General features: G+C 42.4%; 3 protein-coding genes across 3 annotated transcripts; all 3 read left to right on the forward strand.

Annotated features, from left to right (window-relative positions):
• The first annotated feature begins 2,456 nt into the window (after positions 1-2,456).
• LOC128468694 (uncharacterized) lies at positions 2,457-3,979 on the forward strand. Its single transcript, XM_053450456.1, has 3 exons — positions 2,457-2,882; positions 3,051-3,104; positions 3,848-3,979. Exons 1-2 carry the CDS (start codon positions 2,498-2,500, stop codon positions 3,101-3,103), a joined length of 438 nt encoding a protein of 145 aa, XP_053306431.1. The 5' UTR covers positions 2,457-2,497; the 3' UTR covers position 3,104; positions 3,848-3,979.
• Positions 3,980-12,250: 8,271 nt separating this feature from the next.
• Positions 12,251-13,313, forward strand: LOC128468696 (keratin-associated protein 5-4-like). The gene is made up of 3 exons (XM_053450457.1): positions 12,251-12,434; positions 12,603-12,656; positions 13,113-13,313. Exons 1-3 carry the CDS (start codon positions 12,311-12,313, stop codon positions 13,166-13,168), a joined length of 234 nt encoding a protein of 77 aa, XP_053306432.1. The 5' UTR covers positions 12,251-12,310; the 3' UTR covers positions 13,169-13,313.
• A 2,018-nt stretch (positions 13,314-15,331) lies between these two features.
• Positions 15,332-16,551, forward strand: LOC128468559 (uncharacterized). Its single transcript, XM_053450312.1, has 3 exons — positions 15,332-15,498; positions 16,029-16,076; positions 16,275-16,551. The coding sequence occupies exons 1-3, from the start codon at positions 15,402-15,404 to the stop codon at positions 16,433-16,435; spliced, it is 306 nt and encodes a 101-aa protein (XP_053306287.1). The 5' UTR covers positions 15,332-15,401; the 3' UTR covers positions 16,436-16,551.
• The last annotated feature ends 1,428 nt before the right edge of the window (positions 16,552-17,979 follow it).

The following is a 17,979-nucleotide window of genomic DNA, read 5'->3' on the forward strand; positions in this document are numbered from 1 at the left end:
AGAGCCAGGTTGCCATTGGTTGCCATTGGTTGCCATGGTAGCATTCCAGGCGTGGCAACCTGCTCCTCATCAGTCTTCCCAAAGACTTCCAATCGGCATAAATCAACCCCCATACTAAGGAAAGAAATGGAAGAGATGCCCACAGACATCGGTGGGCAGTCCCACCAGGGTCGCGGGAATGGGGAAGTGGGCAGAGAGTGGGGCTGCTCCCATGACCCGGAGTTTCCCATTAATGACCCAGAAAAGCGGAGATCATGTAACGACAAAAGTGACACCGTGCCAAGTATTCATTTTAAAAGCTCTGAAATAAATAAATTATTATGGCAAATTAAAATGTTGTGATTCTTGCACGTCGTCATGAAGATCTTACAAACTATAGAAAAAAAAATCTGAGTAGTAGCCTTTATTTCTGGAAAATATTAACTTGAACACTGGCCAATATTATCATATTATTATATATAGAAGGGATATAACGGAAATGGTTATTAAAAAATATATACGGAAATCTAATTGCAATAATGGGCAAATCAGTATATTTTCTGTTATTATTGTTTACTGATTTATACACATTTCTGTATGATACAGAATAAAGATGAGAATTCTGACACAATTTATAAAATGCCGTACAATTATATTCAAATGATCTAAATGAGGTTTGAAAAGGTTAAAGATTTTTTGGTGGATAACCAAACTCTGCCTGTGGTCAAAAGCAGAGCCCAAACGCCAAAATGTAGACAATTTCATGGAGGAGACAGAGTTTATAAGTTTCCCAATGTTATTGTAGGCCTGAAAGGGATGAATATTAGACTTGTGCATTCGCAATTCGGGAGAAGATGAAAACATGGCGCTGGCAAAACGTAGACGAAGACACACAACAAAAAGAATCTTCGTCTTCGTTTACTAATTTCCCTGGTCCCTTCCCCATCTAGCCTACCTTATCTACTCAGCATCGCAGGGGTTAACGGGAGCAGAAATCCGTAGGTTCGCCATCAGGCGTTAAAGTACCGTGCAAGCGAATCTATTGCTGCAGGCGACCAATAGACTCGCTTGCACGGTCCTTTAATTCCTGACAGCGGAACTTGGCCTGGGCCAGCTCCAAGAGTTAAAGGTCCATACGAGTGACTCTATTGGTCGTTCGTACAGACCTTTAACTCTTGGAGCGGGGACACCAGTGGTCTCCCCCGGCCAAGTTGCAGCACCAGGATTTTAAAAGTCTGAACGAGCGACTCTATTGGTCGCCAGCAAGGGGCTCGTCTGCCATCAACCAATGAAGTGCAGGTACACTTCATTGGTTGATGGCAGAGGAGGCCCCTGCCGGCGACCGATAGAGTTGCTCGTACGGACCTTTAAAATCCTGGCACCAAAGCTGCTGCGTAGTGTGTACCACGTTAACCCCGTATTAACCCCTTCTACAAAAACGAAGAAATAAAACGAACACAAAGAATGTACACAAATATTCGCCCAAACCGAACACAGGAATGGGCTAATATTCATGGAATATGGTCTTTTTCCCCACGAAGAGTTGGCCGGCGCCAAGTCTAATGAATAAATAGCTGTTCAAAAAGAATATGTGACAGAACAAAAAAATAATAAAATTAAGTTTATAAAAATAGCATCAATAAAGGGGGACAATGAATGGATAAAAGTGAAGGTGAATTCAAGAGTTCAGTCTACTACTAGAATCACATCCAAGAATTATGGGGGTTCTACAACGAAGTCCATGGAGTATGGGCCACAGATTTGGACCGAGATGTTTTATTCTTACATCAAACTTCACAGGCTAGAATAAGCTTCTGGACATCTTTAGATAGGTTAGACCACCAGAAGGTGCACGTGAAAGCGCCTTTATGGCCAGCCATCATCCATCCATGTCCCCATTGAGAGATTGCCCTATGGAAGCACAGAGGTTAATTCAATTTACCTACAATCTAGGATTTTTTTAGAATATGGACCCTATATGAAACAAAAAGAGCTAATGAGTAAGAAAACAACGAGAATAAATTATCTAGGAGATGACATCATTCAAGTTTATGAGGTCATCACAATTTCACAAAATGCGGAAACACCTGCTTACATAAACAATCAGATTCTGCTTAAAATAAAAATAGTCACCGTAACGAGAGGTTTACGCAAATTAAAATAGACTAGTTCATGCTTAATTACAGACAAAGCTTATGTTGGAAATCAGTCATTCGGAGTTTATGAGCTACACCAGAACATCATATAATGAATAAAAGTGTCATCATTTCCTGATTAATAAATGACCTCTTTGAAGGTGATAATCACAAAAAATGTATTTCGTATTAGCGAGCTTGTTAATTGTATTGCTCATGCACTCCCAAGAACAAAAATGTGACTCCGTCAGTGTGAAATTAACCAATGGGATAACGTCCCAATGTCATAAAATACATCTCCAATGTATAAAAGGAGGCCCATCAACTATAGAAGACATACGGAACATCTCTTTCAGACAAACCTCACCAATCCAAAGAGCAACATGTCTGGAGTCAAAGGAGGTCATGGCCATCAGAGCCAGCAATGCCAACAAGGACACCAGGGCCACCATGGAGGACATGGACAGGATGGTCACCATGGAGGTCACGGCCAGCAGAGTCAGCAATCCCAACAAGGACACCAGGGCCACCATGGAGGACACGGTCAGGGTGGTCACCATGGCGGTCACGGACAGCAGAGTCAGCAGTGCGAACAAGGACACCAGGGCCACCATGGAGGACACGGTCAGGATGGTCATCATGGAGGTCACGGCCAGCAGAGTCAGCAGTGCCAACAAGGTCAGCAGGGTCACCATGGTGGTCATGGTCTTCAGAGCCTGACTCAGTGTCATGATCCCTGCCAACAACAGCAAGGTGGACACCATGGCTGTAAGTATTTGGCTCAACAAACAAGTTACCTAATGCAGCAAAGCTGATGCAGTTCAAAATGGTGGTCTTAGGAAAGGTTCTACATGAGACTTGGCAACTAGTTTTGAATTATTCGGTAGTATATCACATGTTTTCCATACTCACTCGATATATAATCTTTTATTAAAGCATGGAGCTCTGGACAGCAGTGCCAGGACCAAGGAGCCCACGGTCAGAAATAAGGTAATACGGGTTACACTATATTATCGATGGCCATTTATTTGAAACACTGGGACGGTCATCAAGGTTCATGGGAAATCAGACGCTCTAACAATTAACTAGCACAGTAACCATTAGTATTAACTTAACCATTAGTATGATGTTACATCGAAGAAATGTCATTGATTTGCAGTGGTATAATGTGTTTTGGGGGGCTGCCTTAGGCCGGACCCAGAGTGATGAACCATATGATGTAGGATATGACATCATAGCCTGGAATCCCTGCCGCGGCAGCATGGAGGCTGTTTTGGTTAGGCATAGACCTCCATAGGGTTATTGGGCCAGTTGCAAGGGAGATCAGAGATCTGCCCCATCTGCAAGTGGGCAAAAGATGCACTGGGGAGAATGGAGGACAATCTGCCCCTAGGTTTGAGGGCTACCACAGGACTGCCCCCTCTAGGCCAAAATATGCTATTGCTGTCTTGATTATGGGGTCTACAGGAACCAGACTATTTTTTGCATGCACAGGGTGCTCACCAGGGCTGACCCTTCATAATGGATAATTAAATCTGTTAGATGAAAACGATTGCTAGAAACCAACAATACCATTTTGTGGGCAAATTTAGAAATGTGGATTTTAGCTCCTGAAGGGAGAGAAGAATATATATATTGTTCTTCTGTGACCATAGAATTTGCTGTAGTTGTGGATTATCTTCTGTTTCTTCTAAAATCATCATTTCAGTTTTTTCTCTTTCTTTTTTTTCCAGGTGTTTGCCAGGAAGAAGATTCATTAAGATTTAAGAAGAGTTTGCGGCGTTCGATTTGCAGCCAAATATTAATCGTAAATGCTATGGAATAAATAAATAAATAAATAAATACATTATTACGGCAAATTGAAATCTTGTGATTCTTCTATAAACACCAAATTCTAGTTAAGAAATGTAAATTGTGCTGAGGAGTAATCTTGATCTCTGAAGAACATTGGCTTGAATATTGGTCAATATTGATTGTAGTAGAGCGTTCTTTTTATGATAATGAAAACTTCATAAAGAGTCCCCTGCCTCCTCAAGGAAGCGTCCCACCAGGTACCACCGGCTTTAAATCGAACCTCAACAAGGTGGGTCGGGTACACCCCAACTTAATCAGCCACAATTCTGGCTCAACAACCCCCTATTTAACAGAGATGTAACTGAAAGAACCTCCTCAGAGCCAAGTTGCCCCATTCCAGGCACGGTAACCTGCTCCTCATCAGTCTTCCCAAAGACTTCCAATCGGCATAAATCAAACCCCATACTAAGGGAGGGAGGGCAGCGAGGTTTTCTGCTTTGTGCTGCAGACCAAAATGAAGCCTCCCCAATCATTCCTGGGAGCCTTATGGCTCCAGCTGCCCAGAGCCTCCTTTGCACGATGTCAGTAGGTGGTCCTGCAGATATCGGTGGGCAGCGTCACGGGAATCTGGAAGTGGGCAGGGAGTGGGGCGAGCCACACAAAACTATATTGCCTCCCCAAAAGCCCTGTATCAACTGTCGGGGCAAATCAGTCCCCATCGTTCCCCTCATATTGTTTTCAACTATGGCGAGGTCATGTACCTCTTCTGTCTGTAGCTCCAGGGACTAATTGAGGTTGACTCAAACAAATGTTGTGGACTTAAAAGTGTTGACATGTTGCTTGTGAAGTCGCGAGCCCTGGGGCATTTTTCGCACCATGCCCTGTGGTCCCGAGCTCAACCTCCAACCAGTAGACAGTCACATGAAGAGGTAGCGTGTAAAAGCCTTACAACTTCCCAATAGACACCTGCCAGGTAAGACTTAATGTCTGGAGAAACAAAATATGGACCGGTACAACGAGGAATAAAAAATGTTCATGTAGGCCATGTAATCAAATATCGCTTCTCACCATGGAGGTCACGTTAGAGTTGTTAAAAGCTCTGTAGGTCAAATGAATCTTGGACGTGGAGCAGCTGGTTTTATAGCCAAGTCTAGCTAGCTGAGTTAACCTCTAACTTGACTGACCACACTCAACGTATTAATGAACTGATTCAATAAGCTAAGGTGTGAAACAAGACTGCTCATTGAGACACCAACTGACCTGACGTAAGTCTAGTAACCTAGCTTCAGTTGTCTCCTTATGCCCAGTCCAAGAGATCTAATTTTGATTCATTAGGGGAGACACAAAAATCAAAGTGCCGCCTTTAATGAATGATCAGTAAAACGCAAAAGGAACTGATTGAGTATTTAGTATGGAATTCAATTCCTTGGATAACATTGTGGGTGACGACTTAGGTCTAGCTTGTCTTCAAGAACACAAGAGGAGAAGACAAGCTAGACCTAAGTCGTCCCCCACAATAGCAGCTTTTACCCAGAGGTTGAACCCCTGGGTCCTCTGTGCCCATGGAACTTGGAAGTTAGGACATCTAGTGAAGAGATCAAGGTCTCTAAATCACAACAGGCTCTTTCCCCCATAGGAGTGCTCTGCGGGTGCTGGGACTTGCAGTTAAAGCAAGGTGGTGTACGTCCTCTGAGTCTACAAAATGCCACGGTCTGCCACACAGAGCCACAATGTAGACCATATGAAGATGACCTGAGCATAGAACCACAATATATATATATACATTATACGAAATAACCAGTAATCTGTATCAGGTAAAGGCGATTTAAACACCTGACCATCAAACCTAGATGAGCTTGTTGGACATTCCGTTCCATCATTCCATCCCATGTGTGTCTGTAGGATTGGCCCATTCAGCCAACATAACATTTGTGAGGTCGGGCACTGATGTTGGATGGGAAAGCTTGGCTCGCAATTGAGGTCGAGGTCGTGGCTCTGTGTAGGACGCTTGAGTTCCTCCACATCCAACCATGTCTTTATGGACCTTGCACAGGGGCACAGCCATGATGGAATAGGAAAGGACCTTCCCCAAACTTCAGAATGTCGCAAGGAGGAAACATGGGATCTGCAATGGAGGTCTGTGCTGCAGCTCCCTGGGCAGGTCAGAGGAGATCAGAGGATCTTCTCGACAGGTCCATGACCCTCACTCTCCACAAAAGACAGTAGTAGTGCCAATAAGCAAAAATCAGGAACACTATTATATGTTGTGTGTATGAATGGCAAGGTATTAGTAAACTTGAAGCATTTTATTATAATTGGTAGGGGAGACACTTCAGTTAAATATTTGTAAAAGCACATTATCCAAACAATGGAACCTGAAGATCATCGTAAATCTTTCATAAGTTAAAAGGCATTTGTTGTATTGGAAACGCCCCATTATTGAGATGGGAGGCATTTCTGTTCCTGCAGATTTATAGACCTATAAATGTATATTGTTCATGTCGCGGCTCACTAGAACACACGTATGTCACCAAGTGTGCCGCACTTTTTAAGCAAAGTAAATACTGATATTGGGGTATTTGGCCTCGGCTCTTCTTTCCTCTTTCCCTTGATCCTGGTCTCCCTTGTCTTCAGTACCAACTCTCCTTGTCTACAGGATCCTTCCCAACCGCTTTTCAACTTTAGTCTTGAAAAAAGACCATTTCCTCTAAAACAAGCTTCTAGAACATCTTGTAATGTTCCTGATTCTCCAATATGGATTCTGCTCTCATCACTCTACTGGGAGCACTGAAGTCACCAACAAATCCAAGGCTTCTTCGCTCCCCACCTCCTTCTACTGTAAGCTTGGTTGACCAGGTTCCTTCTCACGTTTTGTTTCTGTCCAAGTTGTTTTGTGATGTGCGACATATGACATCGTGTTGGCCCACTGTACAGAGTTGCAGAATATCATGGTTCCATATAAATCAAGAGATAATAATGGAGGACAAAATACCCCAATATCAGTATTTACTAGGCTAGGAGGCAGTGCCAATTGGGAGAGCGATTGAGATAAATCCAATAATGCCTACAAGACTCAATAGAAAAAAAGTGAAGAGGAAGAGACTGCAGAGATCTCATGTCAGGCTGTAAGGTTAATGGAAGGGGTGGCCATGGGTGGGCATTGTAGGGAATTAAACGTGCCTAAGAGGTGGTTTGGTTGGTCTAAGTAATGCGAGCAAAGCCCAAATATATAGCACAGAAAGTCCCACTGACATCAAGACTTCTCCCGGCTCCGTTCGAAGGTTTGCAGGCATTACTGGATTTATCTCAATCGCTCTCCCAATTGGCACTGCCTCCTAGCCTGTCATCCGGACTCATCAAAAACAACCCTCTAACCCTTGGCTACATTTGCTTAAAACATTCCTTCACCCATGAAGCCCTTCAGCCATCTTGACGAGGAACCTACGGATTTCTGCTCCTGTTAACCCCTGCAATGCTGTGGAGATAACGGGAGCGGAAATCCGTAGGTCCACAGTCAGGGGTTAACTTGGCCGGCAGAGACCACTGATCTCCCTGCTATAACAGTTAAAGGTCTGTACAAGCGGCTTTAGTGGTCGTTCGTATGGACTTTTAACTGTTGTAGCAGGGAGACCAGTGGTCTCTGCCGGCCAAGTTGCTAGGAAAGAATTTTAACCCCTTAATGACATAGCATGTACGGGCTCAAAATGCATTGTTTTCAGTGGGTTTAGGGACCGCCCATTGTCCTTAAGGGGTTAAGTCTTTACGAGCAACCCTATTGGTCGCCAGCAGGGGCTCGTCTGCCATGAACCAATGAAGTACCGGTGTACTTCATTGGTTGATGGCAGAGGAGGCCCCTGCAGGCGACCAATAGAGTTGCTCATACAGACATTTAAACTCCTGGTGCCAAAGCTGCTGCGTAGTCCATACCGTGTTAACCCCGTATTGACCCCTTCTAAAAAAACGGAAAAAACAAAGAAAAAAATTAACATGAAGAACGCACGCAAATATTCGCCCGAAGAGAAGATAGAAACGGGCGAATATTCGCAGAATACGAAGATTTTTTCCACCACGAAGACGAACACGAGCCGGCGCCCAAATCTAGATTTGTAATTATATAAGGGATGTTTTCGGCTAGTTTGGGAACGTTACTGCGAGACATTTTGCTTGTTAATGCCAATTTATCATTTTTAAAACCTGTAATCTGCTTACTTCCTAGATTTTATTCTTCATAGTATTATCCGGATAAGTTACGTTCCCAGCCTTTTTATGATCTTATAAAATCGGGAAGCTCGTATCATAGCCATCGGAAGAATGTGCCCCAGTTCCAAGCCTGTCCAAACCAACTGCACTTCACATCCCGGTGAGTGTACACTCAGAGAAATCTCAGAGCGATTCTAAAGGAACCGACATCGGTCATGTCTGGACTCAAAGGAGGACACGGCCACCACGGCCACTGCAAGGATCCCTGCAAAGACCCATGCCAAAAGCCACATGTCTGCCACGATCCCGGCCAAAAACAAGACTATCGCAGAGATCGTAAGTATTATCTTGACCCTTGCTTCGTTTTATTCACTTATTTATTTCAGCGGGAGCAACAATTAACCCTTAAAACGTTCAAAAATACGTTAAATCGTAAAGTCATGTATCGCGTGATATCTGAATATCCATAGATGACTTAAGGTTTAGGTTCAGCTGGGAACATCTCCAGCATTCCGGAGCAAGATGAGGACTCAAAATGGAAACACATAAGAAATGAAAGTTTAAGTTATCTTTTATTATTTTTTATTGCTTTGTATAGCGCCATCATTTTCCATAGCGCTGTACAATGGGTAGACAGGTCATAACAAGTGGTGTATCACATGACAATTTGACTTACAGAGACAACAGGTCAGGAGGACCCTGCTCAACCGAGCTTCCAATCTTGAGGGACCAATAGATTATTGACTAAAGTTCTTCTAGGTGACTAAACCACAGGGAGATGGGATGGTGTATTTAGGCTGGAGGTTGACACTACCCGTTCTTATCTCTGCACCTTTGTTGAGTGTCGCCATATGATGTCGTATCCAAGAGCTTCACCCCTTAAGGATGGATGCCAAGGGTATTCCATGGCATAAATAAACAAGTTATTATGGATATTGACTGACTAAGTAAGCAGGACATCACCATGGCCATTGGCTGGAGATCTTAGCATCTGGTCATCTCTACATTATCAACGGTGGATGCCGGTTGGTCAACCTTGAGTTGGACGCCAGTCACGTATCACGACCTATGGATGCTGTACCTCTAAAGCACAATCGGCTGGAAACCAAGGAGATCTTTAATTTATAAATATGAATCAATTGATTTATTAACACAATGAAATTCAAATAAAATATATGGGTAATCTAGCTAAATTACGGAATATTAAAATTATTTATTTCTGCTTCATTCCACCTCCAGCCTGCAAGTACGGACAACGTAACCAAGGACACGGCCACGGCTCGTGTGATCGTCAAAGAGGTAAATCTATGAATTTACTAACGAGTAACCATGACCAGACATGATCACCCTTTTCATTGTGTTTATGATGTTTAAATGGTCATTAAAGGCACTGTTCCACCAACTCTGCTAAATGTAACACCTTTAACCCCGTAATGACAAAGCTCAAAATGCATCGTTTTCAATGGGTTTTGGGACCGCCCATTGTCTTTAAGGGGTTAAAACTAAACGTAGCAGTATTCCCAGTACTACTGAATGCCCAAACCCTTCCCAGAAAGAATTATTTGCTCATTTCAAAGAATGAAAGGTGGAAGAATGTTGCCTTGTTTATAATTTCAGAAAAGTAGATGGAACAGCACCTTTAAGGAGTTTGTTGTTATGATTTCCCTATTTTTTCTTTTTTATTTTTTTATTTATTTTATTTTTTTATATCCCAGACTAGCGTGACCTTTTCCATTTATTTTACTCACAGACCATTGCAGCCCCTGCTATTCCGGCCGCTGCCAGGGGAGGCAGTGTTGCTGCAACAAGTAAAAGAAGGCTACTGAATCAGGAGCATTGGCCACCGAATATAATTCTTCACTGTCTTCCTCTTCTTCCATAATATTTATTCTTTAGATGTGACCAATATGAAAATGGGACTCACTGCTATATATTAAATACCGTATTTGCTCGATTATAAGACGACCCTGATTATAAGACGACCCCCCAAAATCTGAATATTAACTTAGGAAAAAAAGAAAAAGCCTGAATATAAGACGACCCTAAAGGAAAAAAGTTTTACCAGTAAATGTTAATTCATGTAAACTATTTTTTTTAATAAAAGCTATGATTGAGAAAAATATTTTTTTTGTTTTTATTTCCTTGTATTTTCCAACCTGCCCCCAGTTACGCACATCTGCCCCCAGGCTTGCCACACCAATATGGCACTGTGGCCCATGATATGCCTTTTAACCCTCTATATGCCACTGTGCCCCATGGTATGCCTTTTGACCCCCTATGTGCCACTCTGCCTCCAGAAATGCCTTATACCCCTATATCCCATTCTGGCATTTAGGGGGTTAAAATGCATATTATGGGGCAGAGTGGCATATAGGGAGGTATAAGGCATTCCAGGAGGCAGAGTGGCATTAAGGGAGTTAAAAGGCATTATATAGAGCACTCTGCCTCCAGAAATGCCTTATACCCCTATATGCCACTCTGGCATTTAGGGGGTTAAAAGGCATATTATGGGGCAGAGTGGCATATAGGGAGGTATAAGGGATTTCAGGAGGCAGAGTGCTCTATTAAATGCCCCCTTAACGCCACTCTGCCTCCTGAAATGCCTTATACCTCCCTATATGCCACTCTGCCCCATAATATGCCTTTTAACCCCCTAAGTGCCAGAGTGGCATATAGGGGTGTAAGGCATTCCAGAAATGCCCTACACACACACACACACACACACACACACACACACACACACACACACTCTTACTTACCGGTGCTTCCAATTTCCTGCTGTATTGCCGGGGCAGCGGGTTGACGTCTCATTCCGCGGCAGCCGGAAGGAGGTGGAGTTGGCAGCGGGGGTTTGTATGCGTCCGTCGCAAATACCTTCCCCGGCTGTCAGAGATCAGGAACTCTGGAACTCTGATCTCTGACAGTCGGGGAAGGTATTTGCGACGGACGCATACAAACCCCCGCTGCCAACTTCACCTCCGGAAGCACCGGTAAGTGTGTGTGTGGGGGGGGGGGGCGACGACAGGAGGATCCAGGTCCCCTGCAGCGGTGCGGGGGATCTGGATCTTAGTCTCCTAATCAGACCTCTATTTGAGGTCTGATTAGAAGACGACCCCGATTATAAGACGAGGGGTATTTTTCAGAGCATTTGCTCTGAAAAAAACCTCGTCTTATAATCGAGCAAATACGGTAATTTCCTTCAGCCTATTGGTTGGTTCTTTTCTGCCGTCACCATCCATGTATCCATTGTACGGCGCTGCGGGATAAGATGGTGCTATATTAAACACGAAATAATAATCTATGAAAAACCTACAAGGAACACAGCTCAATATCAGGGATTCAATACCCGATGGGCGGCTGGCCAACAGTGCCCCATACTCACCTGATCTTACGCGGGCTTAGGCCCTCTCAGGCGGCCAACAGCCTTAAAATACTGGTCATCACCTTGGACATTTCCTACATTGTATGAAATAGACCTCATTTTTAGAAGTCCCCATCTTTGGGATCCAGCCAGTAAACGTAGACAGAAAACGCTGTCTCACAATGGACTTCATGTGACCCAAAAATGCTGATGACATGGAACGTCCTTAAAAGTTGAGATAGGGTTAATTTTTGTAGCTCCTTCCTGACGTGAGTAAATAACACGTGGGTGGGATATACTACATAGCATCAAAGAGTTTACAGTAACTCTTCATCTAAGTCTGCTTTGATCTACTATTTACTTTGCTTTTGACTTCAAAGCTTGATCGACCCTCATATCTACCCAAATTTAAAGGTTCCTCAGGTAGACCTCTCTAAAACGAGAAACGTGCCCGTAGTTCCGAACACAGCCTTGAAGCCTCCTTCATAAAGGAATATTATCCTCATTTTAAGCAGTTATCATCAAAAGAAGTGCTGAGCGTTGAGCGTCTTCAATCAAAAGCCTTTGTGAATGTCGGACAATGTAATCATCGCACTTTAAGACATGATGGGCACGTTGACATGCTGCTAAGAGGGTAACACCTAACTTTAGAATTGTCCATACTACAGAGAAAAGGCTTATATTCAGATATAACTCATCAATATAAAATTACTCTAAGTATGGCCAACCGGTGTAGGAATGTCTTCCGGTTGTGGCTCTGGTATATAAGGCCAGGTTCTCCACACCAGTCTTCCACGTCTTCTGGAATCATTGGAAGAACCTTCAAAGCCCCATAGCAGTCATGTCAGGAGTCAAAGGAGGACACAGCCAGCAAAGGTCTCAATGCCAGGACCCCTGCAAGGACCCTTGTCAGAAGCAGGCAGCGTGCCAAGAACCTTGCCAAAAGCAGAGCGCCTGCCAAGACCGTAAGTAACCTACAAGACATGGTATCAACTCTCCAATATTCGGAAAGGACATTATTTATCAATTCTGGATCAAAATCCTAATATATTTATGCTAAATACCGAGTTTCAGTAATATCAGAAACAGAAGAAGCATACTTGTATACTCATGGTTGTGTCTGTTTATTACAGCATGCAAGGCGTCGCAGCAGTGTGATGGTCAAAGCACTCATGGTCACCAAAAAGGTATGTGACCACCAACATTCTTTATAAAAACCTATTAATTTGTATGAGGACATTGACCGCCCAGATGTTCCAGTACATACAATGTCTCTACGCATGCCCTGAAGACATTGTGCTCTTCACCCATACTCTATCAACGTTATCCCGAGTTCCACCCTTGAGTGGAAGAAATTCACATCAACAGCTATATAGGACTAGATGGTCAGAATGGTTCTTATTTGCTAAATATACCTTCAAGAAATTATAGGGAGAATAGTTTCAGGGACACAGAGGAACCACGTTCCACCAACGGAACCCAAGACCAAAACCACCAGTCACCAAGGGCAACAAGAACCTCGGAGATGCCTTGGTCATCTCATCTGCAATCTCTAGCATCCCAACCCATGTTGCTGGAAGGGATAGAAGTCCTTTTATTTTCTACTGACTCATGTTTGTCATGTTTTTTTTTTCTTTTGGTAGACCCTTGCAAGCCGTGCCCACCCGACCCCTGCCAAACCCAAGGGAAACACCACTGACAGCCGGAGAGACAGGTCTTCCCACAGCACATCCCCATAACTGCTTTCCTGGACTTTAATTCCATCGCCTGCCTTCAGTCTGAGTTTCCTTTTGCTTATTTTATGATGGATGCGCTGCTGTGGAAATAAATATTTAATGCACGGACATTTGTTACCGTCTTTTGAATAATGACGAGTCGATGTTTTCATGGTGACTTGGTATTTATACCTGGGAAGCACTGATTCTGTGGAGTAACTAAGAGGAAACTCCTGGTCGCTGTCCAGGTGCCCCGAGCCACCCTGTCATCACTAGTCGGACACTTTAGACAACCAATCCAATACCCCGATCAAAATGTCTGTAGGCCACCGTACTCATAGGACTGCACTTATACAGCAAGCTGTAAAGCAAACAATTCATTTAAGAAGCGTTTTTCAGTCACATGACAATTGAGAGTTCATGGGAAAAACATGACGAATAAAGGAATAGTGTACATGATTATAAAATGATTTCTAGGAATTGGACATTTTATAGTACTAGGACCGATGCGTCGAATGCGGCAGAGAAGGAGGAACAGTACAGGCGCCATTAAAAAAATAGCAAAGCATAGAGTGACATCTAGTGGCCGATGCATAGAACAACAAGTAGAGGTGTGTTACCTGTCACCAGTTGGTAATGTTTTACAAACCATTCACGCATAGTTATTATTTATTCATTTATATAGTTATTATTTCATTCATTTATATAGTTATTATTCATTCATTTATATAGTTATTATTTAATTCATTTATATAGTTATTATTTCATTCATTTATATAGTTATTATTTCATTCATTTATATAGTTATTATTTCATTCATTTATATAGTTATTATTTCATTCATTTATATAGTTATTACATGTTATAGCATAAAATTAAATTAAAGCGACATTCTGGGGTACAAGCTGCTGGATTCAGCCCACAAACTGGCAAGAGCTGTCAATACCAGAAAGCCAAGTCTAAATTGGGGCAGTTCGAAAAGTGCCCCTATGTGCCACTCTGCCTCCAGAAATGCCATTTAACCCCCTGTATGCCACTATGTCCCATGATATGCCCCTGGCATTTAGGGGTATAAGGCATTTCTGGAGGCAGAGTGATATATAGGGGGTTAAAAGGTATTTCTGGAGGCAAAGTGGTATATAGGGGGTTAAAGGGTATTTCTGGAGACAGAGTGGCATAAAGGGAGTTAAAAGGCATATCATGGGGCACAGTGGCATAGAGGGGGTTAAAAGGCATATCATGGGGCAGAGTGGCATACAGGGGGTTAAAAGGCAGTTCTGGGAGGCAGAGTGGCATATAGGAGGGTATAAGGCATTTCTGGGGGCAGAGTGGCAAATAAAAAGAAATAAAAACCAAAAATATATATTTTTCTCAACCACAGCTTTTATTAAATTTGAAAAAATAGTTTAATTAATAAAAAAATAAAATATCGTGAAGAATAATGCGATCTCTGTTTTGTTCGGGTATGTATACGGGGTGCGTGTGGGTATAAGAGCGCGACCGCGACATAAACTATACGGGGCCGCGCGCGCGCTCTCCAAATGTTTCCAGGGCTGCTTTTCAGTCCCAGTCCGGCCCTGACTCAGAGTGCCAAATTGGGTGATTAAGACTGAGCCATTCTATAATTTCCCACAGGCGGTATGATAAGGAGTCGGGGGGGGGGTTGTCTAGTAGATTGGGGCTCAGATAACAGAACTAGAACTTTTTTAGTGCAAAAATGTATTTTTTATGTGATATTAGGAATAAAAGATTGTTAGGATTTTCCTTTTGAATGACGAAGAAAATGCAGACACCGCCTCGCCGTGATTTAGTAAAACAGGTTTGCTTTACATTGTTACGTATAGCAGACCCAACCTCGTTATTGATTAGGGACATTGTGACTTAGTCCGCCCCGGATGACATCATGCATGTTAAGCTCATGTCACAATGAACAATGTATGGGGGGGGGGACAAAGCTCTAGTGAATCATGCAGTTTCCATGAACGGGGGTTCAGGGTGGAACCTCCTATCAATAAGAGACAATTTACCCGCCTGCCTAAAATATCTACATTCCTGCGGAAAATGTCACGTTTGTCACGTCCAACCCCACCGATGACACGACCGTTGGCCCTCGCCCCGTGGGGGCCATGGCGCGTATAAAAGAGGCTCGTTCTCGGAGAGCCGACAAACGTCTGAGGCTTCTCTTCTGTCTGAGAGCAGGTAGGACCAAACCCAACCATGTCTGGAGTCAAAGGAGGAAGCGGCCAACAGAAGGACCAGAAGAAGGAGGTTCCTCACCCGGGTCCTGCTCAGAAGAAGGAGGAAAAACCAGAACGTATGTCATTTTCTACATTAACTTATCCATATGGGCCTGGGATACTGAGCTTTTTTGCAAATACATACATTTTCTGCAGAATTCACCCCCATAAGCAATTGCCCTCCCCCCCTCCAGCTATTTGCCCTACTTAACCACCCGTCAGCTCCGGCGCTGGCTCAGTGAGCGTTAGGGGTCTAACAAGACCCCCTCTTACACCCGAAGCTCCCACAGCACTTTCATTTGGCTGCTTCAAGCCGGAAGAACCGTGGAGGGAGCACTCTGCTGCAGCGCTGGAGTTGCAGCTTCTACTAGCGGAAAGTAGTTTATTTTTGTTCGAGCAGATGAACTGGAGAGTTCCTTTTAAGTAACAATCTTTCTTAAATGTTTCAAAATGTGCTACAATTGGTTAATTTGATACACAATCAATGTTTTTGTTTATTGTTTTTATTGTACTGTGATTTTTTTTATGTAGATTTTGTATTTTATAAGTTTGTAAAGTATCGGGGCTCCCAACAAGTGTGCTTACGGTCGGACCTTTTATTTTACAGCCGCCAAGGTTGTGAAGGAGGATAAGAAGCCGCCATGTGCTAAACCAGGTATAATATATTTAAAATATGCTTACGTATGCTTTTGGGACCTCAGCGGTCTCTTCTTCGGATCTTTACATTCATTTGAAGAAGTGACTTCTGAGGTTCCCAAAGCGTTCGTGCCTCTAAATCTCTTTCTATGCTGGTCCAAAAAAAAGGTATCCATCTTTTCTTCTGCTAAATCCAACTTTATTCTTTCATTGATAGAACCAGCCGCACCGGCTCCATCCCAACCAGCCGCGCAAGCTCAGTCCCAACCAGCCGCACCGGCTCCGTCCCAACCAGCCGCACCGGCTCCGTCCCAACCAGCCGCACCGGCTCCATCGCAACCGGCCCTCCCCAAAGGCAAGCAAGGATGCAAGAAATAAGGACCTTAAATCCAGAGTAGTCTTCGCATGGACTCGAAATGCAGTCGTGTATTATTTTGGCTGCTTGCATTCTAAATCAAAAAACAGCTGATCACCAATAAAATGTATTGATTATGCATCATTTGCCGGTTGTCTGTCTATGAACGTGCGTGTAACGCAATACATTTAATTTAATATGGGTAATAATGCAAAAAAAATGAAATAAATAAAAATGAATAAATAAATCATTGTGGACTATGTGTCATTACAGCGAATGTACACTAGATGGCGATACGCTAAAAAAAATTTGTGTAGCAATAAATTGGGAAGTTTTGTTACACTTGAAGGGGGTTATAAAAAGAAAGGAATAGTGTTTTTTTGTGCTGTGTTATTTTTCATGTATAGAACTTGGGAATGAATGAAATGTCAGGTAAATATACAGGTTTACTTTATGAAAAAATAATAAAAAAATGAAAGATCTGAGCCTTCAGAGCCTCACAAGCTGACCATGTGCGAGCTAGAGGTCTGTGCCCCATAGCAGGACTGCCTCAGAAGAACCGTGACACTTGGGAGATTTGCTATGCATTCAGACGTGTTATGATTGTAGTATACTATATATATAGAATCAGCCTACCACCCACTAGGAAGTCATCCACTGCGTCCACTATACTTTTTTTATTATAAATTATTTATTATATTATTATTATAAATTATTATTTAATCATGTAAATGCGGTCATGATCTAAAACTAAAAGGTAATTTATAGAAGTTTTATTTTTACCAAGAGAGCGGTGGATACACGGAACAGCCTCTGAGAAGAAATGGTAGAGTGAAGGAATTTAAATAAGGAATAAGTAAGGATTAATAGTTTACGTTTGTTCATTTTTCCTGCTGGAAACACTCAGTTGTTGGTCCTGTTGTAGGTTCAGTAGCCATGCGTGTTTAAATTCCCTTTACTGTATTAACCACTACCACTTCTGCTGGGAGGCTCTTCCACGCCACCCCTTGCAGTAACGTAAAACAATTACTAGCAGTAAATTTATTTAAGAGGGGGGTAAGATGGAAGAAAATGGGAAATTAGATGTTTTTATCAACCATAAGTAACCTACCGACATAACTCCGGACTGTTATCCGTCGCTGGACTTTTAACACACATATATATATATACATACTGTGTGTATATATACCGTATATCTATATATATATATATACATACTGTGTGTGTATATACCGTATATATATATATATATATATATATACATACTGTGTGTGTATATACCGTATATCTATATATATATATATACACATACTGTGTGTGTATATACCGTATATATATATATATATACATACTGTGTGTGTATATACCGTATATATATATATATATATATACATACTGTGTGTGTATATACCGTATATATATATATATATATATATATATATATATATATATATATATATACATACTGTGTGTGTATATACCGTATATATATATATATATACACATACTGTGTGTGTATATACCGTATATATATATATATATACATACTGTGTGTGTATATACCGTA

Source organism: Spea bombifrons, chromosome 11 (genome assembly GCF_027358695.1).
Source record: "Spea bombifrons isolate aSpeBom1 chromosome 11, aSpeBom1.2.pri, whole genome shotgun sequence".
Lineage (NCBI taxonomy): Eukaryota > Metazoa > Chordata > Amphibia > Anura > Pelobatidae > Spea > Spea bombifrons.